The sequence below is a fragment of the Balaenoptera physalus genome (assembly GCF_965194825.1).
Source record: "Balaenoptera physalus genome assembly, chromosome: 11".
Taxonomy (NCBI): domain Eukaryota; kingdom Metazoa; phylum Chordata; class Mammalia; order Artiodactyla; family Balaenopteridae; genus Balaenoptera; species Balaenoptera physalus.
Genome location: NC_138896.1, coordinates 84,991,726 through 85,019,558, shown reverse-complemented (window position 1 = coordinate 85,019,558; position 27,833 = coordinate 84,991,726). Strand labels below are relative to the sequence as shown.

At 41.2% G+C, this 27,833-nt stretch overlaps 1 protein-coding gene and 1 long non-coding RNA gene across 3 annotated transcripts; one reads left to right on the top strand and one right to left on the bottom strand.

Moving 5' to 3' along the window:
• On the top strand, window positions 1–20,778 carry PSMD6 (proteasome 26S subunit, non-ATPase 6). 2 transcript variants are annotated; one of them, XM_082412355.1, is made up of 8 exons: window positions 1–231; window positions 985–1,190; window positions 3,986–4,131; window positions 4,790–5,009; window positions 5,109–5,217; window positions 15,816–15,984; window positions 20,342–20,419; window positions 20,568–20,778. In XM_082412355.1, exons 1-8 carry the CDS (start codon window positions 87–89, stop codon window positions 20,662–20,664), a joined length of 1,170 nt encoding a protein of 389 aa, XP_082268481.1. In that variant the 5' UTR covers window positions 1–86; the 3' UTR covers window positions 20,665–20,778. The 2 variants fall into 2 exon arrangements, with proteins under 2 accessions (XP_082268481.1, XP_082268482.1); XM_082412356.1 differs by lacking the exon at window positions 1–231 and adding an exon at window positions 238–434.
• Window positions 15,991–27,626, bottom strand: LOC309637547. The gene is made up of 8 exons (XR_014250625.1): window positions 26,077–27,626; window positions 25,772–25,904; window positions 24,775–24,824; window positions 22,106–24,675; window positions 21,418–21,558; window positions 20,090–20,229; window positions 18,680–18,932; window positions 15,991–17,307 (listed from the first exon to the last, which is right to left on the bottom strand). It is a non-coding gene; the product is annotated as an uncharacterized lncRNA (long non-coding RNA).
• Between the last annotated feature and the right edge of the window lie 207 nt (window positions 27,627–27,833).

Genomic DNA, 27,833 nt, shown 5'->3' with positions numbered 1-27,833 from the left:
TCGCGGACTTCTTCCACTTCCGCCGCCGCCGCCGCGGGTCTGGGCTGAGTTGCCGTTTGTTCCGAGCCGCTACCCTCGCCGTCGCGATGCCGCTGGAGAACCTGGAAGAGGAGGGTCTGCCCAAGAATCCGGACCTACGCATCGCGCAGCTGCGCTTCCTGCTCAGCCTGCCGGAGCACCGCGGGGACGCGGCCGTGCGCGACGAACTGATGGCAGCCGTCCGCGATAACAGTGAGGCCGGCGCGAGAGCCGAGTCAGCGGCCTAGGCCTGGGCGGCTCCGCGCTCCCGAGCCTGCGGGGTTTTCCCCGACGGGGCTCGCGACCCCGGGGCGCCCCTCCGCCGGGGTCCCCGAGAGCAGACCTGGCCTTTCCGCCCCTCGGGGCTTTCCTTTTGTTGGGGGCGCCCTCTGGGACCGCCAGCCTTGCCCTCAGAGGTTTGCATCTCTGTGCGCCTCCACCCCTGCGGCCAGCCTCGGTCGTGGGGGGGTGGGGGCGCGGATCCCGAGGTGTTGAGCCCCGTGCCAGGCACGGAAGAGAGACATGACTTACTGTCATTAGCGACTGGTCTCGGGGACTTCAGCATTGCGGGTGGAGGGGAAACTTGGGTCGGTTCCTTTCGCCCTTCCTAGCAGTGAATGGCAGCGGGCCCTGTACCCTTGTACGCACGGGTCTGAGTGTGTGTGTGTGTGTGTGTGTGTAAACAAGCTTAGCCTTTCCCTTGCTGGAAGACTGTGGGAACAGAAGCCGCCGAGAGGCAAACCGAGGTTGTCCTCCCCCGGCCCTAGTAGAGGGCGGCGGTGACAGGCCTGGCCCTGATGCTGACCGCCCAGCCCTTTACCAAGCTCTGTCCCATCCCTTCCTCCTGGCAGGTAGGCGACTGGTGGATGACCTCGCAGTTGTGTACGAGGAAGGAGTGGGTAGACACTGAGGTTAGGGCAGGACGGGGCCTCACTCCTAAGTCACATCCCTCTTGTTCGCTCTCAGACATGGCTCCTTATTACGAAGCCTTGTGCAAATCCCTTGACTGGCAGATGGACGTGGACCTGCTCAGTAAAATGAAGAAGGCAAATGAAGACGAGTTGAAACGTTTGGACGAGGAGCTGGAAGATGCGGAGAAGAATCTGGGAGAGAGCGAAATCCGAGATGCGATGATGGCAAAGGCCGAGTACCTCTGCCGGATAGGTGACAAGGTGAGTGAGATGGTCTCCCCTCTCTGTACAGCCCGAAATGGGCACTGTTCAAGGTTAGTAATGTGTCATTTTAAAAATTAACGTCCTTTTCCACCAAGTGCAGAGGTAACCTGCTTACCTGAACTAGTGAATCAGTGCAAAAAATTAATAAAGAAGAAGTTAGTAGTTTTCTTGCTACACCTATTCTGTCACCTGCCCCCAAACAGCAGCCGCTGTGTATTCTTCCCTCTCTCTCTATGCCAATAAAACAAGTGCCTGTTCGGAGATGTTTATTTACTGTTTTTACAAAATTGGGATCATTCTCAGTAGTTCACTTTTGTAACGTATCCTGGTTGGGAAGCATTGGTTCTGGTGCATTTTGAAAATTATTGTTTACACAGGTAATCGTCTCCTTATACGAAACTAAAATATTATAGTTAATGCTGAAGTTCTATTTGGTTTTTCTTTATTCTCTATCTCCTCAGAGATAATCTTTTAAATTCTTTTATTGTACATTTACAGGCATGTGTATGTACTTGTAGAAATTAGGTAGTATTGGTTTAAAAACTTTGTTTTGAATAAATGGAATCATAGTGTACTCATGTTGTCCCGTTTACTTTTTCATTCAGCATTATATCTGAGTGACTTCCCGTGTTGATGTGCATAAATTTTGCTCTTTCTGGTTAACTGCTAGCTAGTAATCCATTGTAGGGCTATGCTGTAGTTTACTTAGCTATTCAGTGGTTGGGGATGTGTGTTGTTTTCAGCTGTTTTTGCTAGGACAAGCCACTGCTGTAAAAACATGCTTGTGTGTGTGCCTCTTTGTGTATATATGCTCATGTTTCTCTAAGGTGTATTCTATGAGATGAAATCTCTGGGACGAAGAACAGTTTTTATCTTAGTATGTGTGGCCTGTTCTCCTGCACAGCAGCCAACCTAATTTATACTGCGCTATCAGGGCACAAGAGGGATACCCGCAAGCATCGGATCTTTTAAATTTTTTAACTTAGTAGTTCTGTAATAGTGGTTAAGAGGATGGGCTTTGAATGTCCTAATTTTAAGCAGTGCACCCTGAAGTATTTACGTAATGGATGACACGGTGTCAATATAAAAAAATTAAATAGTGTGAGCTCTTGGATAAGATTGCCTGGGTTGTATTTCTGACTTCAGTAATTATGATTTACTCCTCTGTATGAGTTTCCTCATCTGTTAAACAGGGATAATGATAGTCCTTAGGGGCAAAGAGCTTAGACCAGTGCCTGCTGCAAAGTGCTAAAATGTTAAATGATACGAGCTATTATTATTTAGTTTAAATTTAAAACAAGTTTTTTTCTTCTGATTATAGATTTAGGGTTTGAAAAAAAAGAAGCTTTGGTCATTGTAAAAAGTTGGAAAATACAGAACAGTTTAAAAATAGCTAATAGCTTGTGTGGCTTTCTAGGCTGTGTGTGGTTTGCTTTGGTTTGGTTTTAAAGAGGATGCATTATTACATGTGAATGAGAAACTTAAAGCTTTTGATTCAGGCCTTAAGGAATTTCAACAAGGATATGTTTGAATCAACATCAGGGGGTTGTAAATCGGTGATGTTCTAATAATATGTTCCATGTTTGTTAAATAGCATTCTTCTAAAAAGAAGAGTTGTCTTTTTTCCCTCCTGTTTACTTTCTTGTTTTAATATTTTATTTTGTGTACTATTACTAAATAATGGACTTAGTGGATTTTTATTATTCACTGTGTTGTATCGATTATAGTCATTATTCTTTCCGGTGCTCAGTTTGTTACAGGTTTGTTAGTGCAGTTTCCTTCAAGATGGTTTCTTGGTCCTTTTGACATGATCTCCTTGGTCTTCCTTATTTTGTCATTCAAGATGTCACAGGCTCACCTGTTATTTTCACTCTCCAAACCTGGAATCATCCATTTCTCCTAGGATCCCTGGTTTCTTTTATTGGGGGATAGTGTTTAAAAACCGAGATCTTAGTGCTGGGTGTGCCCGTTACTGTCTTGCCAGTCTCTTTTTAGAAATGTATGAGGCATAACTAATAATTACATAAAACAAAGCCAGACACATACTAAAAAGTACCAAGTATAAGCAAATGATTTTATTCATGTTCATTTTTTTTGTTTTTGTTTTTGGGGGTGGTTTGTTTGTTTTTGTTTTGTTTTGGGTGTTTTTTTTTGCTGGTGGTGGTGGGTTTTTTTCTGTTTTTTGGCCAGGCCACGTGGCATGTGGGATCTTAGTTCCCCAACCAGGGTTCAAACCCGTATCCCCTGCAGTGGAATCGCAGTCTTAACCACTGGACTGCCAGGGAAGTCCCACATGTTCATGTTTTAAAAGCAATAAAAATTTTATTCCACAATGATTTGAGATAGAATTGTATATTTAAATACTTAATTGTGTTCTAGTAGTCAGTGAGTAAGATAAAATTTTTATTACCCTTTAGGTGATAAGATTGACAGTTTACAGTAATTTTACAGTAGTGTATTTTAATTGTTAAAGGGAAAAATATTGAATATATAGAACAAAGAAGAATATTGAAATAATGGTGAATAAATTATGAATGTGTTTCTTCCATTGTTTTCTAGAATATAAGTATATGCTTAGATACAGTTGATGTATTTTTTATAAAAGTGGAGAGAATCGTATAAGGAACCCCATGCAATTATCCCCCAGCTTTAACAAATATCAGCTCATGGCCATACTGTTCTATCTCTACTCCTACATGTTTCCCCAACTCCTTGCTAAGAAAATCCTAGACAGCTGATAGCTTTTGAAACTTTTAACCTTTTCTCACCTGTTGCCTTGGTTCTCTTGACAGGAAGGCGCTCTGACAGCCTTTCGCAAGACATATGACAAAACCGTGGCCCTGGGTCACCGACTGGATATTGTGTTCTATCTCCTTAGAATTGGCTTATTTTACATGGATAATGACCTCATCACACGAAACACAGAAAAGGCCAAAAGGTGCATTTTATTTTTTCATTTTTTTAATGTTTTATTTATTTATTTTATTTGTTTATTTTTTGGCTGTGTCTGGTCTTAGTTGCGGCACACGGGATCTTTGTTGAGGCACGCAGGATCTTTTCGTTGTGGCGCGCGGGCTTCTCTCTAGTTTGTGGCATGCGGGTTTTCTCTTCTCTAGCTGTGGTGCGCAGGCTCCAGGGCGCATGGGCTCTGTAGTTTGCGGCACACGGGCTCTCTAGTTGAGGCCTGCAAGCTCAGTAGTTGTGGCGTGCGGGCTTAGTTGCCATGCGGCATGTGGGATCTTAGTTCCCTGACCAGGAATGGAACCCGCGTCCCTTGCATTGTAAGGTGGATTCTTTACCATTGGACCACCAGGGAATTTCCCAGAAGGTGAGTTTTAGCAGTGGGGATTTATTCCCTCTAAATTATGATGCTACAGATAGGAAATTGATGTAAGAAATTTGCCTATTTTCTTTTGTTTCCAACTAGTAAATTTGGTCAAATAATTAATGTTCTTACTTACAGAAATGTTCTCTTTAAATATTTCTTTTTGGTTTAAGTTGTTAAAAGCTGTTTTCTCTTTCATAATAACACAAAACTTGTAAAAAGTGGCACTGTTTTTTTCCAGATCATCACCTTACTGTTTTGTATTTTATAGCTTGATAGAGGAAGGAGGAGACTGGGACCGGAGAAACCGCCTAAAAGTATATCAAGGTCTTTATTGTGTGGCTATTCGTGATTTCAAACAGGCAGCTGAACTCTTCCTTGACACAGTTTCAACATTTACATCCTATGAACTCATGGATTATAAAACCTTTGTGACTTACACTGTCTATGTCAGCATGATTGCTTTAGAAAGACCAGATCTCAGGGAAAAGGTAATGACTGAATCATATTTAAAGAATACCCCGTGCTTTTCCACCTTAAATACACAAAAATCATTAAAGCACATATTTGTTTTTAAAAAAAATTTCTAGGTTATTAAAGGAGCAGAGATTCTGGAAGTGTTGCACAGTCTTCCAGCAGTTCGGCAGTATCTGTTTTCACTCTATGAATGCCGTTACTCAGTTTTCTTCCAATCATTAGGTAAGGATAGAGTTGCTCGTTTTGACTGTCTGTCTTCATCTTATTCCTGACCCTGTTTGCAGATAACCTAAGATGATTTTTCACATATATGAAAAATATAGTGTGCAGATAGCTGTAGGTCTTTGGTCAGTACAGCTAATCTTTTGCCCATCTTGTTTATAGGGGGGTTAGCAGACTTTGATCAAGTGCTTTTGTGTGGTCCAAGAGGTAAGATTGATGTTTACATTTTCTAAGGATCGTTTAACAAAACAGGACAAAGGAAAATATGTGACAGCTCTGTGGCTCTCAGCGGCTAAAAATATCAACCGTCTGGCCCTTTGCCAAGGAAGTTTGCCTGACCCCTGGTTTAGAGTCTTACTGGGATGTAAGGCAGAAGTGAGCAAATGGTTCGAAGTACTGAGTTTTAGAATTGAGATCTTGAATCTCCTTTTGATTGAGTTGATGTTAATTGAGTTGAATTCAACAATGGGTTATTTATGCAACAGCTAAATCTTTGTGCCGATTTGCAAATCATTTTCAAGGGATGTTGGTTGAGAAAATCTGTTGAAAGTGCTTGTGGTGTTCAACCCAGGGGTCCTTCCCAGATGATTTTCCTAAAACTTAAAGAACTTGGCGTTGATAATTCTCTTGTTTGTGCTGCAAGTTTCAGGAAGTATTTGGTTAATAAGTAGGTAGAATTTACAAAACATGGGATAGGAGGACTCCAAATGATGGTCTTCTATGTTTGGAGTAGGTATTGGCCCAGTGTTTATGGAGTGCTTTGTGCATAAAGTTAGGCTGCTTTATGGGAATTCATACTACTCCCCTCATGCAGTGTGGGAACAGGGCTCCTCAGGTGTGAACGACCTGCATGGCCCTATCTTCCCATATGTGCACGATGGGTGGGTTTGCACCCAAGATGTACTGCAGAATTGCCCTTCTCCCTTTTTTAGGCGTGTGGATCTCGTCATTATTCTGCTCAAATGTGGCGCTTTTCCCTTCTTCCTTCAGTCCAAAAATTTTAAAAATCCCTTCTCCACATTCCTGGAGGTCTTATTTTATGCCCCATCCTCTTTTTTTATTGAGATGTAAATCACTATAAAATTCAGTATTTTAAAGTGTGTAATTTCAGTGGTTTTATTAGTATGTTGACAAGGTGTGTAGCCACACCACTAATTCCAGAACATCTTCATCACCCCAAAAGATGTTCTGTACCCATTAACAGTCACTTCCCATTCCTGGTCCCAGCCCCTAGTCTTTCTATCTCCGTGGATTTGCTTATTCTGGACATTGCATATAAATGGAATTACACAATTTGTGGCCTTTGTGCCTAGCTTCTTTTGCCCAGCATAATGCTTTTACTGTCATCCATGCTGTAGCATGTATCAGTGCTTCATTCAGTTTATAGCTGAGTGATAACGCCATCGCATGGATATACCGCATTTTATTTATCCGTTCATCAGATGATGGATACATTATAAATAATGCTGTAATCAATGTTTATGTACAAGTTTTTGTGTGGACACAGTGTCTAGTTTCTCCTGGGGATATACCTAGTAATGGAATTGATGTGTCATATGGTAACTCTTCAATTAACTTTTTGAGAAACTGCTGAACTGTTTTCCAAAGCAGCTACACAATTTTACATTCCCACCAGCAGTGTGAGAGTTCCAGTTTCCCCACATCTAATACTTGTTATCGTGTGTCTTTTTGATCATAGGCATCTTAGTGGGTGTGAAGTGATATCTTATGGTTTTGATTTGCATTTCTCTGATGACTAGTGATGCTGCATATTTTGTCATGTGCTTATTGGTCATATGCCCTATTTTTACTTACTTATTTAATTTTTTTTTTTTAATCTTTATTTTTTTATTTTTTGGCTGTGCCGCATGGCTTTCAGGATCTTAGTTCCCCGACCAGGGATCAAACCCACGTCCTTGGCAGTGAAAGCACAGAGTCCTAACTACTGGACCGCCAGGGAATTCCCTGCCCCATTTTTTAAACAGCAAATTATTTTGTGATTCTTTTTTAGAGTTTTTCTCTACTGCTACTTAGGATAATTAAAAGTAGACCTTATGCTTTTTTCCTTTGTAGTGATCTTGACACCAGCACAGTGCCCGTATATTATTGAGTGCTCTGTGTAACTGTAATTTAAGAGAAAAATGGGGGGAAGTGCTATCCTAGTGTGATGAAATTGATGGCTTTTGGAAACTTTTGAATGGTTAAGGTAACCTCTTCCCATCTTCCCCATCCCTACTGGCAACCTTTTATTTAAACAATTTTGGATTAAACTTTTTATATTTACCAAATTTACTCATTTCCCAGATATTTTTTTATTTTTATTTTTTAAAAATATTTTAATTTTATTGGAGTATAGTTGATTTACAATGTGTTAGTTTCAGACGTACAGCAAAGTGATTCAGTTATACACATACATATGTTCATTCTTTTTTAGATTCTTTTCTCATATAGGTTATCACAGAATATTAAGTAGAGTTCCCTGTGCTATACAGTAGGTCCTTGTTGGTTATCTGTCTTATATATAGTAGTGTGTGTATGTTCATCCCAAGCTCCTGATTTATCCCTCCCCCTCCTCATTTCCCCTTTGGTAACCATAAGTTTATTTTCGATATCTGTAAGTCTGTTTCTGTTTTGTAAGTAAGTTCACTTGTATCTTTTTTTTTAAATTAGATACCACGTACGAGTGATACCATATATTTGTCTTTCTCTGTCTGACTTACTTCACTTAGTATGATAATCTGTAGATCCATCCGTGCTGCTGCAGACGGTATTATCTCATTCTTTTTTTGTGGCTGAGTAATACTCCATTGTATATGTGTACCACACCTTCATTATCCATTCCTTTGTCGATGGACATTTAGGTTGCTTCCATGTCTTAGCTATTTTAAATAGTGCTGCAGTGAACATTGGGTTGCATGTAACTTTTCAGATTATGGTTTTCTCCAGATACATGCCCAGGAGTGGGATTGCTTTATCATATGGTAATTCTATACTTAGTTTTTAAAAGATCCTCCATATTGTTCTCCATAGTGGTTGCACCAATTTACATTCCCACCAACAGTGTAGGAGGGTTCCCTTTTCTCCACACCCTCTCCAGCATTTATTGTTTGCAGACATTTTGATGATGGCCATTCTGACCCTTGTGAGGTGATACCTCATTGTAGTTTTGCTTTGCACTTTTCTGATAATTACTGATGTTGAGCATCTTTTCATGTGCTTTTTGGCCATCTGTATGTCTTCTTTGGAGAATCTATTTAGATCTTCTGCCCATTTTTTGATTGCATTGTTTGTTTGTTTGTTTTTGACATAGAGCTGTGTGAGCTGTTTGTGTATTTTGGAGATTAATCCCTTGTAGGTTGCTTCATTTGCAGATACTTTCTCCCATTCTGTGGGTTGTCTTTTCCTTCTGTTCATGGTTTCCTTTGTTGTACAGAAGCTTTTAAGTTTAATTAGGTCCCATTTGTTTATTTTTATTTTTATTTTTATTTTCATTACTCTAGGAGGTGATCAAAAAAGATATTGCTGTGATTTATGTCAAAGAGTGGTCTGCCTATGCTTTCCTCTAAGAGTTTTATAGTGTCCGGCCTTACATTTAGGTCTTCGATCCATTTTAGGTTTATTTTTGTGTGTGGTGTTAGAGAATGTTCTAATTTCACTCTTTTACATGTAGCTGTCTGGCACCACTTATTGAAGAGACTGTTTTTTCTCCATTGTATATTCTTGCCTCCTTTGTTGTACATTAATTGACCATAAGTGCCTGAGTTTTTATTTCTGGGCTTTCTATCCTGCTCTGTTGATCTATATTTCTGTTTTTGTGCCAGTACCATATTGTCTTGATGACTGTAGCTTTGTAGCATAGTTTGAAGTCAGGGAGTTTGATTCCTCCAGCTCCGTTTTTCTTTCTCAGGATTGCTCTGGCTATTCAGGGTCTTTTGTGTCTCCATATAAAGTAAAAAAATTTTTTGTTCTAGTTCTGTGGAAAATGCCATTGGTAATTTGATAGGGATTGCACTGAATCTGTAGATTGCCTCGGGTAGTATAGTCATTTTGACAATATTGATTCTTCCAATCCAAGAACGTGGTATATATCCTTCCATCTGTTTGTGTTCATCTTCAGTTTCTTTCATCAGGGTCTTACAGTTTTCAGAGTACAGGTCTTTTGTCTCCTTTGGTAGGTTTATTCCTAGGTATTTTGTTCTTTTTGATGCGATGGAAAATGGGATTGTTTCCATAATTTTTCTTTCTGATCTTTTGTTGTTAGTATATAGGAATGCAAGGGATTTCTGTGTGTTAATTTTGTATCCTGCAACTTTACTGAATTCATTGGTGAGCTCTAGTGGTTTTCTGGTAGCATCTTTTTTATGTATAGTATCATGTCATCTCCAATGGTGACAGTTTTACTTCTTTTCCAATTTGGATTCCTTTAATTTTTTTCTTTCATTGCTGTGGCTAGGACTTCCAAAACTATACTGAATAGAAGTGGCGACAATGGACATCCTTGCCTTGTTGCTGATCTTAGAGGGAACGCTTATAGCTTTTCTCTGTTGAGAATGATGTTAGCTGTGGGTTGGTCATATATGGCCTTTATTATGTTGAGGTAAGTTTCCTCAATTCCCACTCTCTGGAGAGCTGTTCTCATAAATCAGTGTTGAATTTTGTCAAAATCTTTTCCTGCATCTATTGAGATGATCATATGGTTTTTATTCTTCAGTTTGTTAATGTGGTGTGTCACACTGATTGAGTTGTGGATATTGAAGAATCCTTGCATACCTGGGATAAATCCCACTTGAGTATGGTGTATGATCCTTTTAGTGTATTGTTGGATTTGGTTTGCTAGTATTTTGTCGAGTATTTTTGTGTTTATGTTCATCAGTGATATTGGCCTGTAATTTTCTTTTTTTGTGGTATCTTTGGTTTTGTGTCAGGGTGAGAGTGGCCTCATAGAATGAGCTTGGGAGTGTTTCTTCCTCTGCAGTTTTTTGGAAGAGTTTCAGAAGGACAGGTGTTAACTCTTCTCTAAATGTTTGATAGCATTTGCCTGTGAAGCCATCTGGTCCAGGACTTATGTTTTTTCGAAGTTTTTTAATCACTGTTTCAATTTAAGTACTTGTGATTGGCCTGTTCATATTTTCTATTTCTTCCCGGTTAAGTCTTGGAAGGTTGTATCTTTCTAAGAATTTGTCCATTTCTTCCATGTTGTCCATTTTATTGGCATATGGTTGTTTGTAGTAGTCTCTTAGGATCCTTTGTATTTCTGTGGTGTCCATTGTAACTTTTCCTTTTTCATTTCCCATTTTATTGATTTGAGTCCTCTTTTTTTTCTTGATGAGTCTGGCTATAGGCTTAGCGAGTTTGTTTATCTTCTCAAAGAACCAACTTTTAGTTTCATTGATCTTTTCTATTGTTTTCTTCATCTCTATTTCATTTATTTCTGCTCTGATCTATATGATTTCTTTCGTTCTACTAACTTTGGGTTTTGTTTGTTGTTCTTCCTCTGGTTGCTTTAGGTGTAAGGTTAGGTTGTTTATTTGAGATATTTCTTGTTTCCTGAGGTAAGATTGTATTGCTGTAAACTTCCCTCTTAGAACTGCTTTTGCTGCATCCCAAAGGTTTTGGCCCATCATGTTTTCATTGTCATTTGTCTCTAGGTAATTTTTGATTTCCTCTTTGATTTCTTCAGTGAGCCGTTGGTTGTTTAGTAACATATTGTTTAGCCTCCATCTGTTTGTGTTTTTTACAGTTTTTTTTCCTGTAACTGATTTCTAATCTCATAGTGCTGTGGTTGGAAAAGAGGCTTGATATGATTTCATTTTTCTTAAATTTACTGAGGCTTGATTTGTGGCCCAAGATGTGATCTGTCCTGGAGAATGTTTAGAAGAATGTGTATTCTGCTGCTTTCTGATGGATGGAATGCTCTCTAAATAACAATTAAGTCCATCTGGTCTAATGTGTCATTTAATGCCTGTGTTTCCTTATTGATTTTCTGTCTGGATGATCTGTCCATTGAGGAAAGGGAGATGTTAAAATCCCCCGCTATTATTGTCTTACTGTCAATTTCTCCCTTTATGGCTGTTAGCATTTGCCTTATATATTGAGGTGCTCCTGTGTTGGGTGCATATATATTTACAACTGTCACATCTTCTTGGATTGATCCCTTGATCATTATGTAGTGTCCTTCTTTGTCTCCTGTAACATTCTTTATTTTCAAGTCTATTTTGTCTGATATGAGTATTGCTAGTCCAGCTTTCTTTTGGTTTCCATTTGCATGGAATATCTTTTTCCATCCCCTCACTTTCAGTCTGTGTGTGTCCCTAGATCTGAAGTGGATTTCTTGTAGGTAGCATATATACGAGTCTTGTTTTTATATCCGTTCAACCAGTCTGTGTCTTTTGGTTGGACCATTTAATCCATTTACGTTTAAGGTAATCATCAATATGAATGTTTTATTGCCATTTTGTTAATTGTTTTGGATTTGGTTTTGAAGGTTTTTTTTTCTTCCCTTCCTCTTTTGTTCTCTTATGATTTGATGTCTATCTTCAGTGATGTGTTTGGATTGCGTTTTCTTTTTTGTATCTCTACTGTAGTTTTTTGGTTTGTAATTCCCATGAGGTTTTGATATGGCAGTCTGTATATGTACAAGATTGTGTTAAGTTGCTGATCTCTTAATCTCAAATGCATTTCCAATATCCTGCCTGTGTACTTTCCTCACAATTGCTGGTTTTGATATCATGTATACGTGTGGATGATTTCCTACCGTTACTTTGTATTTGCCTCTACCAGTGAGCTTCTCCATTTGTAATTTTCTTGATTCTAGTTGTGGCCTTTTCTTTTCTGCCTAGAGAAGTTCTTTTAGGATTTGTTGTGAAGGTGGTTTGGTGGTTCTAAATTCTGTTAGCTTTTGCTTGTCTGTAAAGCTTTTGATTTCTCCGTCGAATCTGAACTAGAGCCTTGCTGGGTAGAGTATTCTTGGCTGTAGGTTTTTCCCTTTCATCACTTTAAATATATCATGCCACTCCCTTCTGTCCTGCAGTTTCTGCTGAAAAATCAGCTGATAATTTTATGGGGGTTCCTTTGTATGTTATTTGTTGCTATTCCCTTGTTGCTTTTTTATTTTTTCTTTGTCTTTACTTTTTATTAGTTTGATTAATATGTGTCTTGGAGTGTTCCTCCTTGGGTTTATCTTGTATGGGCCTCTCTGTGCTTCCTGGACGTGAGTGAGTGTTTCCTTGCTCACGTTAGGGAAGTTTTCGGCTATAATTTCTTCAAATATTTTCTCAGGCCCTTTCTCTCTTTTTCTTCTGGAACTCCTATAATGTGAATGTTGGTGCATTTAGTGTTATCCCAGAGGTCTCTGAGACTGTCCTCATTTCTTTTCATTCTTTTTTCTTTATTCTGTTCCGTGGAAGTTATTTCCACCATTCCGTCTTCCAGCTTACTCGTTCGTTCTTCTGCCTCAGTTATTGTGCTATTGATCCTCTCTAGTTTATTTTTCATTCCAGTTTTTGTATTGTTCATCTCTGTTTATTCTTTAAATCTTCTAGCTCTTTGTTAAACATCTCTTGTAACTTCTCGGTCTGTGCCTCCATACTTTTTGAGATCTTGAACCATATTTACTGTCATTACTGTAAATTCTTTTTCAGGTAGGTCACCTACTTCCTCTTCATTTAGTTGTTCTTACGGATTTTTATCTTGTTCCTTCATCTGAAACATATTTCTCTGCTGTCTCGTTTTGTCTGATTTTCTGTGTTTGTGGTTGCCTTTCTGCAGGCTGGAGGATCGTAGCTCGTCTTGCTTCTGGTGTCTGCCCTCTGGTGGGTGAGGTTGGTCCTGAGGCTTGTGCAGGCTTCCTGGTGGGAGGGACTGGTGCCTGCTCACTGGTGGGTCTTGTCCCTCTGGTGTGCAGGGCAGTGTCAAGGGGTGTGTTTATAGGTGGCTGGGAGCTCAGTATGGCTTTAGGCAGCTGGTCTGCTGATGGGTGGGGCTGTGTTCCCATCTTGCTGGTTGTTTGACCTGAGGCTTTCCGGCACTGGAGCCTGTAGGCTGTTAGGTAGGGCCAGGTCTTGATGCCAAAATGGTGACCTCCAGGAGAGCTCATGCTGATCAGTAGTCTCTGGGGCCTCCCCCCAGAGAGTATTGATTGGTGTGAGCCACAGCCAACCCCTGCCTCCTCAGGAGACCCTCCAAGACTCATAGGTAGGTCTAGCCCTGGCTCTTATGGAGTTGCTGCTTTGTGCTGGGTCCCAGCGTACATGAAACCTTGTGTGCGCCCTCCAAGAGTGGCATCTCTGTTCCCCCCAGTCCTGTGGAGATCCTGTACTCAAGCCCCACTGGCCTTCAAAGCCAAATGCTTTTGGGATTCCTCCTCCCAATGCCAGACCCTCAGGCTGGGGAGCCTAATGTGTGGCTCAGGACTCTCACTCTTGTGGGAGAACCTCTGTGATATATTTATTTTCCAGTTTGTGGGTCACTCACCTGGCAGGAATGGGATTTGATTATGTTGCAACAGTGCCCCTCCTGCCGTCTTGTTGTGGCTTCTTCTTTTCATTGAGTGTGAAATACCTGTTTTGGTAGGTTCCAGTCTTCTTTATCAGTGGTGGTTCAGCAGTCAGTTGTGATTTTGGTGTTTTTGCGAGAGTAGGTGAGCTCAAGTCCTTCTACTCTGCCCTCTTCTCTGGAATCGAGTGGTGGCTTTTAGTTTGGATGCTTGCTGCCTCTTTGCTCAGTGTGTGCTGGCTGTTATCCACTTGATATGGGTGTGCAGGTATAGCGGCCCTTCCCAGTATAGCGGGGTTAGCACTCGGTGCCTGGTGGCGGGTCTCATGTGGGTGGCTGCTGTCTGCACACTTCTGGGACAGTGGGGGCAGGGCCTGGGGCCTGCTCGCGATTTCCCAGATGTTTAAAATACAGAGGACAGATAGTTAAATCTTTTCGACAACAGTCATCATTTGTATCATTTACTCTCTCCTTTTGTGTACTAAGGCATGTAGCATTTATTTGGTTTTATAATAAGCCTTTTTGCTTCTCCAAATATACATAGACTTTGTACTTTAAAATATTTTATTTGAAAGAGAAAATAGCATCCTTTTCTGGGTAATACCTGATTGTCTTCAAAAATTAAAAATAAACTGAGATGAGAAAGCCCTACGTACAAATTCATTTACACATTCACATACACAGAATTCTTCTGGAAGAGAACCATTTTAAGATTGTTATTCATTATATGTACTTTAAAAATCAGAAAACACACAAAGAAAAAACCCAAAGTTTTTTGTATACATGGAAAATTTTCAAACTGTATCACAGAAAGAAGAAAAAGTCTCTCTCTAGCCTTTGATTGCCTGGGTCCTTTCTCTAGAGGCAACTACTGATTTCAGGTTCCAAGGGTGTCCATCCAGGGGCATTTGTATCCAGAGGTATAAGCACGTAACACCTTTAAACACGTGTGGATGTATTTTACATGCAGTTTTGTAAGTAGGTGTTTTTTTTTCTTTAAAATATAATGTATCTTTTTATGTCTTTTAGAAATAGCTGGTTATTGAGTCAGTATTTTTAAGTGGCTGTCAGGCATCAGACACTGTGTATGTAATGGCACATCAAACAGGCGGAACTCCTTGCAACTGCCAGTTATCCTTTTTTAAGGACCTTAGAACTTCAGTGTATTGAAATCATGTATTTTCTCTGGACCTACTGCCTCATCCTTTGTTAGGCCTCTCAGTGACTAAGTGGCCCAGGCTTGGTCATTGCCCTTATCTCTATAATTCCATCATCAAATACATATGGATGGCAGTGATTTCCAGATTCGTGTCTCCAGCCCCACACTTGCCAGTGTGCACCAGACCCAAGCCTTGGGATCTTCGACTCGGATGTCTGATAGGGGAAGTCCACCTCAACCCTGCCAAAGGGTAATGTTTGAATCCTTCCCTCCCCACCTCCACACACACTTACACCCACACCCACACATACACACCAACTCAAAAAAAAAAAAAATTCTCCTTCTCCAGGGATTTTTATCTTGTTCAAGCCAGAAACATAAGTATATTCTTGAATCTTTTGTCTTGCTTACCTTCCATATCCTTGTAGCTGTCCTCCTGCTACATTCTGAACCTGCTCTCCTTTCTGTTCTTGGGCTTAGCCAGGCTCTTCCTGCCTTGGATCTTGGCATTCTTTGTGTTGCTCTAAGCCTCCTGCTCTCTGCAGGGCAGGTTCCTCAGAGAAGTCTTCCCTGTCGACTCCAATCCCGTGGAAGCCCTCCTGTTCACTATCACATCACAGTTTTATTTTCCTTACAGAACCTGTTCTTTTTGGAGAGTTATCTTCTTTATTTGTTCATTTATCTCTTCTCTTTGAAAATTTAGTTGCTGTGGCAGCAGAGATCTGGTCTTTTGGTTTCCTACCATATCCTCATTATTCAGAACAGTGATAGATAGTAGATATTCAGTAAAATAATTTGCACTTCTGTGTGTGGATTGCTCATTAATACTTTGTATACACTTTATAGATAAAGGCTGTTAACTTCTATCATGTTATAAATCTGTCCTCCAGTTTAATCCGTTTATCCAAAGGGAGGTTCTTATAATTTGTCATCTTATTCATTGCAGCTTTTGTGGAACAGGAAATGAAAAAGGACTGGCTTTTTGCTCCTCATTATCGATACTATGTAAGAGAAATGCGGATTCATGCGTACAGCCAGCTGCTGGAATCATACAGGTCATTAACCCTGGGCTATATGGCAGAAGCCTTTGGTGTTGGTGTGGAGTTCATTGATCAGTAAGTTTAAATAACATCATGTCAATTTATTTTTTACAGTTATCTTTGCATGTGTGAACTTGTATATTTTCTCCATTTACATTGCTTCCCTCAATTATAAAAAAAAGATCTAAGAATTTTTCTTTCAATAGCAAAACAATCATATCTGTTATCTCTGCTTTCATGATGTGTTTCTACTGTAGTAGCAAAGATGGAACAGAAGTCTACTTTTAATAATAACTGGAGCAGAGGTCATCTCTGTTACATCTTCGTGAACCACACTGCTACTACAGTCGTGACTCTTAGGACCTAGTGTGAAGTATAAGATAGAGAGCTATTTCCTCTGCTTATGCCTTCAATTTTTTGGTTGCTACTGCAATTCTGGGCAAACTGGTTGTTAAAAATGGAACTTTCAGCGCTTGAATCAGAGATTCATCAAATATGTATTAGAGCCTTAACTGAATGGGTTGGCATTGTTTCAGGTCTCTGTCCTCACGGAGTTTCATTCTAGTTATGGGGAGAGTTGGCAAGTAAGCAAATAAACGTGTAAGTCATTTCAGATAGAAGTGAGTCTACATAGAGAATACAATGGCACAGAAAGATGCGTAGCTGCAGCATAGTAGTGGGGGTAGGAGGGTAGCCATGGGAGAGACAGGCAGTGTATGGCCGTGTAGGGCCTGGTGGGGAACTCGGGTTTTAATCCAGGTGCTGTGGGGAGCCACTGGAGGGTAACACGGTTCCATGCTCCGTCTTAGTGCATGCTGGATGGGGAGACCAGGTGGTCTGTTCAGTAGCTCATGGAGGAGATGTTCCTGTGTCTTGGACCCAGGGTCGTGGGAGTAGAGTTGGGAGAGAAGTAGACGTTCAGAATGTGAGCTGTCCAGGTGGTGTCTAGATATATAAGTGGTTCCCAAACAAACATTGGCCTTTTAACTTTGAAGATGTAGTTTGCAGTGGCTCACAGTGAAAAAAGCAGTTTTTAATGAAGCTGCATTTCATTTTAAAAGACCACACTCTTTTTAGCCATTTTGGTTTTTTTCTAATATTTTATTATGAAAAATTTCAAACATGCAGAAAATTGTAAAGAGTTACACCGTAAATTCCCATAGATCCTTGATTCTGTAATTTATTAACATTTTGTTATATTTGTTTTATCCCCTTCCATCTTATTTTTAACCACTTGAAAGGAAGTGTCAGACACCAGTACATTTCATCCCCAGTCACCTTAGCATGCATATCAATGTTTGTTTATGGGTGGGTGGGTGGGTTTTCAGTAATCTTTACAAAATGCGCAGATCTTAAGTGTACCCAAACTATGGAGCCAGAAATCTCCTCGTTCTCTTCCTGTGAAAGAAAAAGAGGCAGTGATAGTAGTATTTGTTTGTTGGTTATCCGTACCAAAATAGAAGGCTGCATTCCCTAGGTTGGTTTGGTTTTGTTTCACTTCTGAATTGAACTCGTGTGTGAAATTAAGTCTGGTAACCACTGCCCAAGAGCAGCTGGTTAGTGGGGTGGGGTGGGGCTGGGGGCGTTATAAATGTGCTTCTCACGCGGCAGTGTAAGGAGTGGCTTACTGTGGTGGGCAGTGCACGAAAAGCAGGGGCTGGTCTGGCTTCCTACCCTTTAGTTTCTTAACTGTGCTGTGGTGGTGATGAAGCCGTGTCCACTGGTTGGGAGCAGCGCGAGGCTCAGCTGAAGCTGTGGATAAGATGCACGGAAGCAGCGCGTACCAGTAGACACACTGCAGTGTTCTGCGAGTCATTACGATGGCATGTGGTACATTTCTGGTGGTATTTGTTTAGTTGTTCCCTTCATGGTCTCAGACCGGCTTTAGAGGCAGAGGTTGTCAGTACCTACCGAGCTGCAGTTGTTGTGAAAGGCCTTGTTTGAAATTTCTGTGGTATCTGATTCACGCCTGGGTTTTCACGGATTCTGTTTTTCTTCCCTCAAAAAATGATTTTGGACGATTGAACAACCATTGTACTTCCACTTCCTTAGACTTAATAAGATACTGTCGGAGAAGGGGACCAGGCCATTATTTGAATAAACCGGGCCTTCTGTTGACCTGTGTAAGGTTGGAAACCATACCCATGGGCTGTATTCTCCCATTTGTTGGTAGATGGTTTGTCTGGGGAAGGTGAGTCACCTTGGGATATGTATGATTGATTAGCACACGGGGAGGCGACAGAAACGTCATTTGGATCTAGGGAATGGGACTTGAACACCGATTTAGGGCATTAAGGAGACTCTGCTTAGATGACTCTTGGTGCACATAGTTCAGAATGAGCATAACTAGGAGTCAGAATATGTGATCGAAGTGCCCCCAAAATGGGCACACCACAGATGGCTTCCCGTGGGCATTGAGACTGGTTGTCACTGCATATTTAGGATTTTTATAGGAAGTGGTGGGGAAGAGGACATTCCAGATGGAGGAAATAGCAGAGACAGATTTAGGAGCATGGCTGAGAAACCAGCAGCCTAGGGGCACTGGATGGAACGTGTGGTGACGGGCACACGGCCGTCCAGAGCGAAGCATGGGAAGATACTAGGTTGGATCTGAAGGGGTGTCTTAAAGTTGTTTTAGAGTCTCTTCTAATCGTCGGGGGTGAGGGGGGGGTTGGTAAATGAAGGGCCAAACTAGTCTGGTGATGGTGGGCATGGGAAGAAGCAGTGGAATTGTCAGCCTGGGTGTCGGCAGTTGACTGGGAGGTCTTACCTCAGCAGAGGGCATCCTTGAGTCAGTTTGCTTGTACGTCAAGTCTAGTGCTGTTCTCTACATCTTGTTCCTAAATCATAACAACATCAAGATTTCTTCTTTAGAGGTTTCCCCTGCTGTTCTTTGGATCTGGGTAGGACTCACAGGGCTGGTTATATCTGGTTGGGTAGTTTTCTCTGTGTACTTCAGTCCCAGAATAATAGGTACCAGTGGGTTTCGCAGCTGCAGTCTGGAGATGCAACTATGTAAATTGCTGGAAAATGAACACAAGTGATTTTAGAAACAGTGCTGATCTTTTTTAATTTTTAGATTTTTACCTAAAGCCACTCAGTAACATAACTCAAAAACCAACAGTTGAATTTTTAATGAGTATAGCAATAGAGCATGCTCTATAAACACTGTTACACATAGTTCTTGCTATTTTTAAGATAACCTCTAGCTTAAAATCTTCAGTAGCATAACTTCCTCATCTTTCAAGCCCATCACCAGATTTTCCAAAATTGAACATTTCCTTATTGAAAAGGAATAGTGGGGCTTTCACCACTGACTGACCAGTGGCAACGACATACTGCAAACATCTTTTAGCCACATTTTCATTTGGTTTTGGACTTGATTTTGGTAGTATTTTGCTGTGTAGAAATTCTCTTTACATAATCGAGTTTATTGTTTTTTCCTTACATGGTTTCTGGGATTTGTGATAATTAGGCTGCCTCAACACCATTCCATAAGCCAACCTTTCCCCACTGACTTGAAATGGCACTTTCATTCGAGATTTGGTTCTTAAGATTTGGAGTTTGTTCTAGTCTCTGTGACAGTAATCTCACATTTTTATTTATTTGGAATCAGATTTTTCTTAATTAGGAGGACTCCCCCTAATTAATCTCCAAATTTAACATAATTCTATTATAAACGGATTATTTTAAAGGAGTCAGCTTTCCGTTTATTCTCTTTGGCAGCATTGGAAAGCTGTCTTCACGTAGCTCTAGTGCATTTCTGAGCATGTCCTTTCTTCTGCGTGTCACGTGGTGGTAGACCTGGATGGAGGGTTCCACTGCTAATGCTGCTGTGGAGCGGGGTGTGTGACTCTGTTGTTTAAGTAACTGTCTTAAGTTAGGGGGTTTGGGTTGTGACGGGATATACTCAGAAATGCCTTTTTTCACATTCCTAATCCGAATTTATTGGGGCATGTTATTCCGTCTTAAAAATAATTTGAAAGCTTTCCTTCCCTCTGTCCTCTGAAGGATTTTGAAAATCCTTAGAGTTCCCTGCTCCAGAAAGGTTAAGTAGAAGGAAACTGGATGGTTTCATCAGGTTTCCCCCGCCCCCCGCCCCGCCAGTAAAGCGCATTATTTTCCTCCTTATGTTTATTTAATTTTTCTAACCCCTTCAGGTTTCTTCCTGAGCACTTACTGTAGCTGTGGATGGCTTCATTCTTTGACACCTATGCTTCATATGAATAGGCACTTGTAGGGTCACGTTAATTCTGGTAGATAAGACACCTGCAGTACACTGGAGACCATCCTCTCAACTACTGGGCATCAAAATGTTACCTTGGAAGACAAATCATGTGTTTATTTAGTGCAGTTTATTTTTCTAAGAATTCTCTATAAGGCTAACTAAGGGTAATGCTAAAGGCTTTTTTTCCCCTTCTCTCTCAATTAGGGAACTCTCCAGATTTATTGCTGCTGGGAGGCTACACTGCAAAATAGATAAAGTGAATGAAATAGTGGAAACGAACAGGTACTCAAGTTTGTGTATCATTTGTAATACTGCACAGAATAAAGGGCACTCTTAAAAGAAGAGTGCCTTCTTTTTAAAGTAGGTCAACTATTGTTATGGAGTAATGTGACTGGTAAATAATTCAATTTTTTCTTCAATTTATTTATAGACCTGACAGCAAGAACTGGCAGTACCAAGAAACTATCAAGAAAGGAGACCTGCTATTAAACAGAGTTCAAAAACTATCCAGAGTAATTAATATGTAAAAAAAAAAAAACAAACAAACCTCATACACAAAGGATTTCCTGTAGAGGTGCTTACTTTACTTTGTGCCCAGTTGAAGTGTATAAAATAAATACTGCGTTGTTTCTTTCAATTTACTTTTTTTGACATCTCTCTCTAAGGATGGGGTCCAGTAAGGTTAAAATAATGTCACATTTGCGTCATTTGAACGTCTCTGGTAAGTGGTTACAGAGACTACGGTACTTTACTTGAGTTCAAATCCTGACTCTGCCTCTTCAGTAAACTAGGGGATCATGCATGTCATCTCTTACCTTGAAGCCTTCTGAATTTTACGAAGAGAACATGCTGTATAATTAAACACAGTGCTTAGTACATAGAACAGATGAGAAATGCAGTGTATCATAAGCTTTCCCTCTGAAACAACTATCTACAGAAGATAGATAGGAAGTTACTCCTTTTTTTGGAGGCTACCATAACCCTAGATTCTAGAATCTGCCAAAGCCAGTCTCTCTCACTGAAGATTTTAGCTATATTGGCAAAGGGAATCTTTTTTCCCAATTATAAACTTACTTAGAGGGGGAGAAGTGCTAGGAAGGAAGAAAATACAAAACCAGATATAGGTGATAGGGCATGAGAGCTCTCTGCTATAGGGTGTCACAGAAGGCCTCTCTAGTACGGTGGTGCTTACAGAAAAAGAGAGAGACCACAAGAGCAATTATCGAGGGGAAGAAAGTAGCTGGAGGTTTTCAGCAGAGGAACGGCCCAATTTGACTTACCTTTTAAGCGTCACCATGGCCCTGAGCTGCAGGGACGCTGGGGAGTGGTGGAATAAACTGTAGAGGCAGCCGGATTTGCTGAAAGAGAGGATCCCCCAGGCTTGCCGAATGGTGACCTTGACAAGAGCAGTTTTGGTAGAGCTGAGTTAAAAAGAGAATGGGAAATGGCATTTTACTGTGAAAGGAAGGGGAGAGAAGTATGAAGTTTTGATTCATTTTTTTAAAGAGGGCATGTTTACATGCTGATGGGAATGATTCATTAACTTATTAGAGGAGAAAACACATGATGTCAGTGGATAATCTGTTGAAAATAACTTGAAACATTCTTCATTAAAAACTTCTTGAGTAAAACTACGAGTAATAACAGGTTGGGAAAGCAAAGCCCTCTTGCAAATGAGGTACTTAATGGCAAAATATTAGAAGCACTGCCTTGAAAGTCAAGACAGTGGCAGTTGTCAGTACTGTACTGAAAGAGGGACCAGAGCTGTGCTCTGACAGGAGCTTCCTGCAGGTGCTGTGGGCTATTAAAATGCCGGATGGATTTCTAAAAATGCTTATTTATAAAACCTTATTCACAATGATCACTGTAATTTCTTGAAGAAATTGGTAATGTAAGTACCCTTACAAAACCCACAACCCTGAAAATCAGTGCTGTTAAATCCAACATATATGCTCATTGAGAACTTACTGTGTTCCCTGTGCCCATTTAAAAATTAGGGCTCTGTTTTCAGCCAGTTATCGCATTGCAGTTCATGCTAGAGGGGAAGAAGTAGGATTAAAATGTCAGTTTCTTAAAATAACTCCTTCCCTCAACTCCCACCTCTAAAAACCACCTGGACTGATGTGATCACACACAGCAACCACGGCTTTTCAGTCGAGGCTTAGATTGAGTGTTGGCCTAGAAAAGAGCAAAAAGCCACAGAACACTCTCCATTCCCCCCTTCCCGGCTTTTTTGTTTGTTTTACCATTTTAGCCCCACCAGCCTAAAATTAGATGAGGATAACAGGTAAGAGATACTAAAAGAAACAAGAAATGTTCTTCACTCCCAGTGCTAGATGGGGAAGCTGAAAACTCTAAGACTGCAGATAAAGGTCCAGGTGAGTAAACTGCCTCATGATGAGTAAACAACACAGTTCTGAGGTGAAGGAGTCCAGTTTTTCCTTTCTTTTCCTGAAAAAGAATATGCTCATTGCAAAAGAAATTCAGGATACTAAAGTCGACTTGCCTTGTCATTCTACCCTGCAGAGGTAATAACAACCTATTAATATTTTGATGAATATTCTCTATATTTAGTCCTATGCATATGTATTTTTTAATACAAAATCAGAGTCTCTGTGTTAGCTTCAGAGTATCAGTTTGGAAGTGAAAATAAAATTGGAACCTAACACATTTCTCTTTAATGTGGCCATATGGTATAGGAGAAATGAGCACAGGACACTGCAGCTGGAAAACCAAATTCTGATCCCAGCTGTCCTCATGCTGGCTCTCTGATGCTGGGAGAAATTACTTCCTTCAGCCTATTTCCTCAGCTGTAAAATGGAGGAGAAAACCAGGCTTATTATGAGGTTCATTTATATGAAAACATTACAAACTATAACACATGCACATTAATTACCATGAGTGTTGGTAGAAAGCTGTCACATAAAGTTAATAAATTGGGCCATCTAAGCCATGTTTTATGGGAAAAAACGGAGAATTTTTTTGTATTTGACCACCTCATTGATGTTTTTCACTTACGTTTGTTACGTGGTAAGACTACGTAGAATGCGAATTTCAAACCTTGGTTCTCTGCTTTTTGACCAGTGGCAGTATTTTAAATCTTGATAAAAGGCTCGTCGAGGAAGTTTTAGGTCCAGGCCTGTATTTCTCACAATTGCGGATACAAAAGGTTCAGAAACCCAAAGCAAGTCAGGACGCCAAAGGAGGCTTCCTGAAGCTACCAAGCTGCAAACTGGTCACCGATGGGCTGCAACTGTCATCGGCCCCCTGACCCCCATATGTTTTTAAGAAAAAAAGATGTATGGTTGCCATCTAAAAATTGAAAGAAAATTCAAAAATCACCTCTCATCTAGCTTCTCTGGAAAAATGGACAGATCAGGTTAACTCTGAGCTCCCATTTCCAGTCCAGCCGAATGGCTAGCACATCTCCTCCAGCAGGCCCGGTTCACCCGGCCTGCCCTGTTTGTTACCTTACAGCACCTGCCTGTCTCCACTGCCATTTGAGTTTGCTGTCCTGGTCCTACCCCCGTATCGTACACCTGGGGTTGATGATCAGCAGCCTCCGTTAATCACCTAGGAGAATCCATCCAAAGAATTAAAGTCTTAATTTTCTGGTTTTAGTCATGAAGGGCACACATATCACAATATGAAAATAAGATTATCATCAAATGATAGTTTTATTTGCTAAGTGATATAGCGCTAAAACATTTTCACTGTGTTTGTTTAGTCCCTTTTCAGTACTGATCGAAGTTGGCAACCTGTCACTTTTAGCAACCCGTCTCTTTTAGCAACCCTAGTCTCACTCATGATACACTATTCAAGTACAAAATGAAGTCACTGGGATGAACGATTTTGTCATTATTCTCTAAAACCATCATACCGATTTCTTGTTTCAATAACATCTGTGTATCAAATTTATCCAGTGAGATAAGTATTTATAAGCTTTGTCAAATTTTGGTAATCTATTTCCTACATTAGAAAAAATAGATCCATTTTTCATTTACTAGCAGTCTTTTAGGAGTGGAAATACTGTCTACAAGCATTTTTGTTATGAAATGTCTGCACCTGACTTTTACCTAACCCAGTGGCTGCAAGGATAACCTACCGCATTTGTTCACGGAGCACACACACTGCAGCGCACTTAATGTTTCGTGACTGAACACAGGTAGTCTTCAGTAACCTGACCAGGCATTAATAGTAATTGATGGATGGAAGGTTACTGACCATTAGCAATCAATTGTATAATTAATTCTAAATTAATCCCTGGTGCTGTCTGAAACCTGTTTTTGAAGAAGATTAATAGCTGATACTTGACATCTGTCCCCCCGATTACGGGGGAAAAAAGGGAGAGGGGCTGTGATAATCCTTCATCCTCCTAATTCTACACAAATTTATAGTTGTTAGTAACAAACGTCACATCTCCACAACGGCTATGGGGGAAGTGAAGTTACATGCCTGTCTGGAAAACATGAAAGGCTCTAATAATCACTGGTTTTGGTTTCAAAGCCATTTTGCATTATTCTTCTGTTTCTGAAGACCTACAAAGGGTATCAAGAATGTGGGTCAGTTTGGTCCAGGCCATTATAATAACCTTGAAGTGTACAGTCAAGGGCGGGGCCGGGGTGGGGGGGGTTTACCTCTTGTCATTCGGAAATCTCCTGTAGTGGCATAATTTTCCCCGTGCAGACTGGATGTAAGAAATAAAAGGTACAACTTGCCAGTGAATGATCAACCTCCTGTCCGGCAACTACATATCATAAACCCTGACACTGCCCTGGGGAAGGGACCACTTAGTCAAGACTACCAGTAGGTGGCGTCCTGACAACGGTACTAACCCTCTCTTTTAGAAGTTATCAGAGACCTGCTTTTCCAGAGTGTATCTGCAATTAGTGGATTATCAACACTGGTAAAACTCTACACTTGGTTTTGGAGGGCTCTACTTTTCTTGACGTGCTCTGGCTTAGAGGCTTTTCTTTCATCTACCCCTCAGGAACTTGGGGCCAAGATGAAGTCCCCTGTTTCCTACTCCCTGGCTCTCTCTCCTGGCCATTATGTTTCCACCCTCATTCAAAATACCTTTTCTTTGAAGCTGCTCACCACCCAGCAATACCACCAACCCACGGTGCTCACTGCCCTCAGAACTGTAAGTTACCATGTCTCGTCCACTCCAGACCTGAGCAGCTGGCTCCGTCTTCCTCTCAACCCTACCGACTCTGAAATGGACAACGTGCACAGCGACAGCCTAGTTCCCTGGCCTTAACTCCAGCGCTCTTTTCCTCCACGCCACTTCCACCCACTGCCACGGGCTCACCCAGGACCCAGGGATCACAAGCACCTCTGAACAGCTCTGCTTTTGAAACTGAAACCTGGAGTGCCCCTCGGACTCTATGATCCTATCCCTATCCTGATCTATTCCTAAAAGTGCTGTGCCACCGTCGTAACTCTGGATCGGCCTTGTACATAGTCCTTCTTCATTACTGGCCATATCAAATTGAACATGGACTTTGCTCTGTAACTCTGAACAAATCACTTAACTGGTCTGATCACAGACAAGTTACCTGGAAGGACGGTCGTAAGACGTAACAAGAGGGAAATTGCAAATACAACATCACTAGGGGGCCAGCATGGACTTACATGGCAGCTTCCAGTTCTTCCTTGAAAATGCAGGCAAGGCCATCACTTAGCCACACTCATACTTTTTAATTCTTTGGCAATCTCCCTGCCCAGGTTCTTCTAACTTTTCATCTCAATACCGATTCCAGTTATCCTGGAGAAAGAAGCAGAAGAAAAAAAATACCTAAGTGGGTTGATGGGTTGATAATTAATTAAGACAGAGTCAACTGTCTGAACTTCTAACTCAACCAACTCAACTTCATCCTTCTCTGCCTTCCCTGATCTAATTTTCTACTCTTTAGTACCGCTTCTCCTTCTCTCTTTACCACAATACTCTCTTCTCCAGGGTTTCGTCTTCGGCTGCCTTCTCTCTCTGGGCCATGGAGCATGGGCTTCAAGTTTGTGAAATCCTGGAAATGGAACATAAAATGTGGGGTGCCTGTGCCTCTGTCAGAGAGAACCTATGATTTCTTTCATGTGATTCTGAGAATCTATGGAAGGAAGGAAAAAAAGAAAAAAAGATTTAAGAACCACTGATCTGACAGACCTGAGTTCAAAGCCTGGCAATACCCCTAACTCACTGTGGGACCTTAGGCAAGACACCTACCTTTTTAGAAGTTCCTCATCAGTATGATTAGGATCAAACTACCAACTCTGTTCAGGGCTCTGTGAGAGAGAAGGCAGATAAAGTGCTTGGTACCGTATCTGGCACATTAGGCCTTCAACTTGATGAGTATTATTTTAACTAATAATAAGCCAGATAGCTACCTATTTTCCTAGGTGAACTCATCCACTCCCAGTGAAAGACAACCCTCCAATTCTATTTAGGCTCAAACCTCTCTCATAAGCTCCAGACTACACAAATAGCCACTGGGTACTACACTTGAATTTCCCATGGGCAACTCAAATTCATTATGGTATGTTTTCCCTTCTCTATCGCCATACCATGTATTTCATGTTAAGGCTCCTCAACCAGTTTGGCCAAGCTAGAAATCTCTAAAGTTATCTTAGCCTCAATCTTCCCTTGAACGTTCAATGAGACCTCAAGTTCTATTGGTTCTACCTTTAAGAGATCTCTGGAATCTGTCCCCACTTTATCCACACGGTCACTGCCTTAGTTTGGAAACTCAATAGCTCTTCCCTGGATCACTGCAACAGCTTTATGAATGACTTTTGTCCCAAGGTTCTCACCTGTCCATTCTGTCTTCCACATTTATTGGAGGGCCCTACGTGATGGGGATTTTAAGAAATTATTAAATTGTAAGTGTTCGATTCTCCCCTTCCCCCGAAAACTTTCTCTTTGGCTGATGGTCTCACCCTCCCCTGGAAAAGATCCTCTGCCAGTGCCACCTTTGTTCCATGAGCTCCGATTATGGAAAGTGAAGATAACAGGTGCAAGAATCACAGCCTTACCAGGCGAAAGACTCGTTTCAGTCCCACTAGCAACAGGAGCAAGAGTTTCTTATGAGAAAGGGAGGACTGAGAGAGCAGAAAGTGGAGTACGAAAGGGGAGGACCTTAGGCTTGATGTAGGGGAGAGCTCTGTGATGACGACTTGGGGGTTGGGGGTAGGGGCTAAAGACAAGAGTTTGAGGCCAGGGTGAAAATGCAAGAAAAAGGGACAGAGATTTAGGTGCTTCTTTGATTTGCCAGAGTCACCAGTAAAGATTTGAACGACTATTATTTCTGCATGTGCTGGGACGGGACCATGAAAACCTCTGGGCTCTGACAGTTACATCTGGTTAAACTGCATGTTCCTGAGGATGAAGGCCCCGTGACATTTAAGGTCCTTGACCATCTGGTGCCAACTTCTCCCACCCTGTCCGCCCCTCCCTTCCAGCAAGCTTCACCCAGAACTGTCCTCCAGTCTGCATTTCTTCACACCTGTGTCAGCCCAGCGTGCTCCCTCTGCCTAGAATGGCCTCACCCTGCCTTTCTGCTGGTCACTTCCCACAGGCTAGCATCCAAAACTGCCAGCCCCCATTCCGTGAACTGGGATAGCCTCCTGCTGTCCAGGTCCAGGTTATCTGCAAGAGAGCGGAAGTAAAAAGCGTAAAGGGATTGAGTGATTGAACCTTTTCCTT

What these genes read in the sequence shown, in the direction of transcription:
- PSMD6 (XM_082412355.1), top strand. Translation starts at nt 87, where the DNA reads ATGCCGCTGGAGAACCTGGAAGAGGAGGGTCTGCCCAAGAATCCGGAC. An exon ending in GGCAGCCGTCCGCGATAACA is followed by an intron (nt 232 to 984) that starts GTGAGGCCGGCG and finishes GTTCGCTCTCAG; the next exon opens with ACATGGCTCCTTATTACGAA. An exon ending in GGTGTGGAGTTCATTGATCA is followed by an intron (nt 15,985 to 20,341) that starts GTAAGTTTAAAT and finishes TCTCTCAATTAG; the next exon opens with GGAACTCTCCAGATTTATTG.